Here is a 6,136-nt window from a genome sequence, read left to right on the forward strand (position 1 = left end):
CTGGGTCAATGTTTAATACGCACACTCACAAATCAGTATATGAAAGGGAGGAAAAGCCCGGAGAAGTCTTTTGAAAAAAAAAATCACAATGAAGAAACCAAATAAAATGTGCAAACCCAGGACAAAAAAATGCAAACAGTGCGGCGTGCTCTCTAAGCCACCGGCCAAAAACTCCCGATGTGCTTGGCGATTTCATGGCACAATCACCGGGACACACAATTACCACTGACTTCACACATTAAAAAGTGGCCACAAAGCAACCAGCCAAATTAAAACTGACTTCTCCTCTTAATATGATGGTCTGTTGAGAACAGAATTTACCCATCTGGTCATACTGTTAATTCAATGGCCGTCTTATGGCCTCCCTCCCGCCCCCATGAAATAATTTCCGGGGTTTTTTTTTTTAAGTCCCTTAAGTGACTGAATTTACTTTAAAATTGAAATGGCTGAGATAAAGGCTGAGGACAGAGTGAAAGTACCATTCATTAGGAGATGCTGCTAAGCAACCGACTGCAAAGTAATGATCGTTTTCACTCTAGTTCTCTTCTTCTAGCCTCTGTATCCTGCCCTGGAAAAGAAAAAAAAAAACTCCTCTGTGGAAATTCAATATGGGACGAGACTGATCTCAAGGAGCTGTCAAACAAATTCCTTTTCAACACGTTCTGGAGTCCTAAACATCCAGAAGGCTGCATGACATTTTCCTGAAGGTGTAGCTGATGTGTTATGATGAGGTGGGGTTTATATCCTGTAAAAAAGCAAAAGGGAAAAAAAAAGAAAAGGGGGGAGGGGACAGCAGAGGACGACGACGACTGAGGCATGATTTAGATATTCAAAAAGGAGGGTTTTTTTAAGACAGTAGCTCCGATTTCTAAAGGATTGAATTTGGAACTAAAAATGGATTAACACTTTCTGTAAGGGTGTTTAGCCCATCGCTGTCCTAATCAATTAAAAAAACCCCATAAATAATCAAGCGGTGACTATATATGTACATATATATACACACAAAGTAAATAAGAACAACCAGCCTGTATCCTGAACACAGTCTACACTTTATTTCAGACTACAGCTTTCTGAACATAATAAAATCTTTGGCTTGTAGCGGCGGGTTCAGGCTCGCAGTCAGTGGATCCAATTCTTCGGGGGGAGAGGGGGGGAGACGGAAATTCACACGAAAAATAAAAGAAAAATTCGAGAGTCAGACATTTACTTAAAAACAAGAGGCAACGACATCAGAAAAAGAAAACAAACAAAAAAAAACAAACAAAAGAGAGACAGAGAGGAAGAGAAACTGTCCAGCAAATGGAGATCGCTACACATATTTCTTACCTGAAATTAAATATATACAAGGTCATATGATGTTTGGCTATATAGAGATAATTTTTGTAAGTGTTCGGGTTTTTTTTTTTAATTGGAGTCCTTATACTATGGATAGACAATAGATTTGATTTTAAATAGCACCTGTCCAAAGTCCCCTTCAGTATGTCACTTTCCACTGTTAAGTCCTTTTTATTTTATTTTCCTTTCCTGGCAATAATAATAATAATAATTAATAATAATCAATGCGGGCTGGGGGGGTGTGCTGATTATTCGCTCTCCTCTTTGTCCTGCACCGTGGTCGTGGAATGGTTGTACAGTCCCTGGGCCATGAGATGAAGAGCCAGGCCGTTCTTGATGCCCGTGGCTTTCTTGATTTTGGCCCGCTTGTTCTGGAACCAGATCTTGATCTGGGATTCGTTCAGACTGAGTTCCTGGGCCAGGGTCTGCCGCCTCTGCTCCGTGATGTAGCGGTTGGCCTGGAACTCCGCCTTGAGTCTCTGCAGCTGCTCGGCAGTGAAGGCTGTTCTAGGCCGCTTGTCCTCCTTCTCGTTCTTCTTCTTCTTCAGTTTCCGGGTCCGCGGACCTAAGGACAGAGACCGACAGAAACATGGGGAGTGGGCGGGGGGGCGAGGGGGGGGGGAGGAGGAGAGAAGGGGGGGGAGCTGTTTGAAATTCATCCTCGGATGTAAAATGTGCGATCCCTCCGTTCCTCACCCCTGGGAAAAGCGTCCTCCTCACTGAGCGCAGCCCCCCTCTTCCCCAGCATTTGCTTTACTCCCAGACCCCCTCTGTCCTGTCCTTGATTGGGATCAGTTTGCAATAAAAATGCCCGACTTATTGATTTCTCCCCCCCTCCCCCAAAACAGGCAGCTAAAAGCAGGCCATCAAATTGCTTTCTATAGTGGGCGATTAGGGGTTTCTTTGGGGGAAGGGTGTTTCTTCCCCCCCCCCCACCTACCCACAGTGTAATTCAGTTTTATGTTCAGAAGAAAGGATAAATGGGCGGGGGGGAGGGGACATGGCAAGTTAAAAACAGCAGTGGCATTAGGGTTTTTGCAGTTAATTCGCATTATAGAGGGACCCTACGCGCAAAATTCGCCGAGTTGTGCCCCTAGATAAACATATTAAGGGCATAATGAGCTTCGGCACTGATTTAAAAGGACCAAATAATCTGCCCAAAATAATAACTAATAGGAGGTGATCTAATGTATCATCACTAGTCTATTTGTGAGACACTTTATTTGTGTTACTCCAAATCTAGCCTCTGTGGCGTAGGTAAGAAAATCTGTTTTGTTTGGGCAAAACTGGATAAATCAAAACATGTATCGTCGTAGATCGTGACATTACAAATCTTTGTATTTGTCCCCACACACACACACACCCCTCCCCGCTTCAAAGGTCTGAAACACACGCGGGGATGAAAATATAAAACTCACTGATGTGCCCCAACAAACTCCATTCCACTCGTAGGATTTTTTTAAAGCAAAAGTATCATGACAGGCCAGACAGCGAAGAAACAGACTGTCTGCAGATTATATGTTTTAATTTAAAATTCCGGATCCGAGAGCTACAATAAACCCCCGCAAATATTTAGACCTCAAATTTAACCTTGTGCAAAACTGTGTGAATTAATCAGAGATATCCCCTGCCGTTCTGCAAACCTGACGGGAGGCGCAGAAGACATCACCTTTCCTTTTTCGGTCAAGTCTGAACGCCTGATCCTGCGAAAATACCCCATTTGGCCCCGTGTGACTGTCCTCTACTAATCCGTTACAAAAGAAAACGAATTCTATCTCGGGTGTCCCATCGCGCTTCTTTTTGGGGTGGCTATTGGGGAGGGTTGTACCAGAGCGCGCCCCATTTGCAAAGAGGGCACAGTCAAGACGAAGAGACGCCGTTGCACAAAAGATAGACACACACACACACACACACACATACTGCGCCACGCCATCTCAGGGGGGTTCCGTTAACCCAAGGAGTTGGAACAGCAAACTGCAGTTCCTTTGCGGAGCGCGCACCTCCACACCCCTCTGATAAATACATTCAAACTACTAACTGAAGCCGGAAGAATTGCTCCACCGCTCTAGGGTGCGTTGGGCTAGCTGGAAGAAAAGTGCCACTATAATCTAAACTGTCCCCGCGTTCCTGGAAAATCCACCACCACCTTGCTCAGTTTGGTTGAACACGAATTTTAGACAAGCCCTGTAGAGAAATGCAAATACTTCCCCTGCCGCCTACTGTGTTCGTGTAAACTAATACTAAAAACGATCACAATAAAGAATCGCCACCGTTAATGAACAAGCTCATTCTTGATCGCTCCTGTTTTCAGGAGAGTAAATGGTATTTATTCTATCACTTGTCCGAGTGACTTTTCAAATCCATTGGCTTTTATAGATGTTAATTGAACTGAAAATCTCTCTCCTCTCCCTTTCCCTCTATTTCTAAAGAGGAGAAGTGGGGATATTATAATGAATACGGGAAAACGCACATTTGTATCCGTGTGGAATGCGTTTTAAATGGATTGCAGACAGTGTATATTTCAGTTCTGCCTCTCTCGGCATGACACTTGGATCATCCGAATGAGTTACTTCTCCTGTTTATAGTCTCATTGGAAACCCTCCCCTTATTAATGGTCAGATCAGGCTTTTCAGGCCTTTCTTTAAAGGTATAAATGCAAACCTCTGAACTTTAAACGCCAATAGTATGTGTGGGCGTAAAAATAAAAGGCTCCGGAATAAGGCAAGGTAAATGCTTAGAGCTGATATGTAGTCATCTAGAAACAGAATGATAAAGGGTAAGTCCAAGACGATCGAAAGCATACGGCTGGGTTTCCAGGCTATTGCATTTTGACTTCCAAACAAATTCTGTGAAAGCGTTTTTTTTTTAGGGAGGAATTTAAAACAATTTCTGAAAACCTCAAGGTTTTGATCCAAAGCAGGTCAATAGCTGGGGAGTCCAAATTTTAGGAAGACAGCCCCCTCCCTAGTCCCAGATACCTATGGGAGGAAGACAGCAGGCTTCCTAGCTGAGAGTAGGCCTAAAGCTCATCTCAGGGCTGGTTGGTTTGTCTCAGAGATCTCAGGGCACGTTTAGGGAACATGGGGGAATAGATTTTAATATATATGAATCCCTGCTTTATCCAGTTTACTAAGGGGGGCTGGATTTAATAAATCACATTATCTCGTGGTTGTGCCAGACCCTGCAGAGGCTGCTTTGCAAAAATTGCACCGATCTGATCTCAGTTCCTTTCCCCTTGGAAACTGAAATTTGGCATTGTAATAAAACAGCAATTCTGAATGGGGTGGGGGGCGAGGATACATACACTTAGCCCTAGATACAGTTTAGATACACTCAGCCCCTGGTCTAGCCAGACCTACACCACATACTAGTCAGGAGAACACAGGGCCAGACCCAAACACAACAAAGGGAACGGTGCACATTCCCAGAGGAGCTTTCTGGGACTGGGTGCCAGAGAGGAGATTTTGCAAAAGGAAAGTGTAAAATACTTTGCATGTGGCGGCATTGGGAAACGGTAATAAAATCATTGCCCTGCCCGGGGCCGAGAGCTAGGAAGGCAAGAGCCTGACAGCTCAATCACTCAATCAATCCGTTTAGTCAATCAAACTGGCTTTTCTGAGTTTCAAGTAGCTGGACGTGTCAATAACAGTGGGATCTAGATGACTCGGGCTGATAGCAGCAAATTGATCACTTTCCGTGGAAGGAGCTAATAAAGGGAAGGAGCACAAGAGAGCGCGAGTTACGGCTAGCCACCAGCCGGGCATTTGGGCTAACTCGCCCCTCCTTTGCCTTCCCCAGACCTGGCCCTTGCGCCCGCCAAAGTGGGTTGATTCTTATTCTGTTTTATTATTAAGTTTACTCTCCCCGACCTCGGCCGGTTTGGGCGAGGGTTTGCGGACAGAGACGCTGTCTCGTTGGGGAACTTGGGATTTTCCCGGAGCGGTCTGATCTACATTCCTCCCCTCTAGCCACAAGCTGGACTGGGAGGTAATTCTGGGAGACCCTTTAAAAGTGACCCGGATCACCTGATTTGTTCCATGTAAACAGCATTAAAACAAGGAAATGGAACGCTAAAAGGACTCGAATGAAAATAACAAGCAGCAGCAGAAATATCTCCGGTCCAACCCGGGAAATCTGATCTTGTTTTTTCCTTTTCAGAATCTTTTCTTCCCATCTTTTTGGGAGCGGGTGGGGGAATAAATTCCCCCAAACAATAGCAGATATTATCCGTAAGAAAAGAAAGCCCCTTAGCCGCTAAAAACTAGAAAGAACACAGCCCCGCTTGTCAATATGCGACCTAGAGGCCTGGTTTTCTTTTGCTCTCAGAGAGGCCTATTTTGCTTTCCCATAACAGAAACATTTTTCCCTGAAAGCATTTTTCTCTCCCCCCTTCTGCCTTTCAGAACCGTACCTCACCCCCAACACCCCTTCAAATATATAATACGTTCAACATGTGTCTCTGATCTCCCCCTCTCATTCCCCCCCCACTCATCAGCACACAATAAAAATAAAAAATCTACTGCCTCGCTTCACAGCTACTGTATCTGTAACCCCAGCCCAGAATCCGAATAAAAAGCCCCAGATCGCTCCTCCTGCCTCAGAATTCGGGGTTTTATAAAGGCGGAGGGGGGGGGGAAGATGGGGCACGGGGAAAAGATTTCCCCATGCCCCCCCCCAATAATGTAACCCGAGCGCGAAGGGCTTGGCTGTGTGACCCAAACACCCCCACGCTAGGAATAGGCTCCTAAAGCAAAATCGAGCTATATTATTGATCTATGTTTTAAAAAAAAAATAATCTTAA

The 6,136-nt window shown here is 44.9% G+C and overlaps 1 protein-coding gene across 1 annotated transcript in view; it reads right to left on the bottom strand.

Annotated features, from left to right (window-relative positions):
- Positions 1-1,053: 1,053 nt before the first annotated feature.
- Positions 1,054-6,136, bottom strand: part of EN1 (engrailed homeobox 1) — a 6,095-nt gene continuing 1,012 nt past the window's right edge. The window contains exon 2 of the mRNA XM_054044259.1: positions 1,054-1,900. Coding sequence (XP_053900234.1) covers positions 1,584-1,900 — 317 coding nt within the window. The 3' untranslated portion in view covers positions 1,054-1,583. The remainder of the gene's footprint in view (positions 1,901-6,136) is intronic.

This window comes from Malaclemys terrapin, chromosome 11 (genome assembly GCF_027887155.1).
Source record: "Malaclemys terrapin pileata isolate rMalTer1 chromosome 11, rMalTer1.hap1, whole genome shotgun sequence".
Classification (NCBI taxonomy): Eukaryota; Metazoa; Chordata; order Testudines; family Emydidae; genus Malaclemys; species Malaclemys terrapin.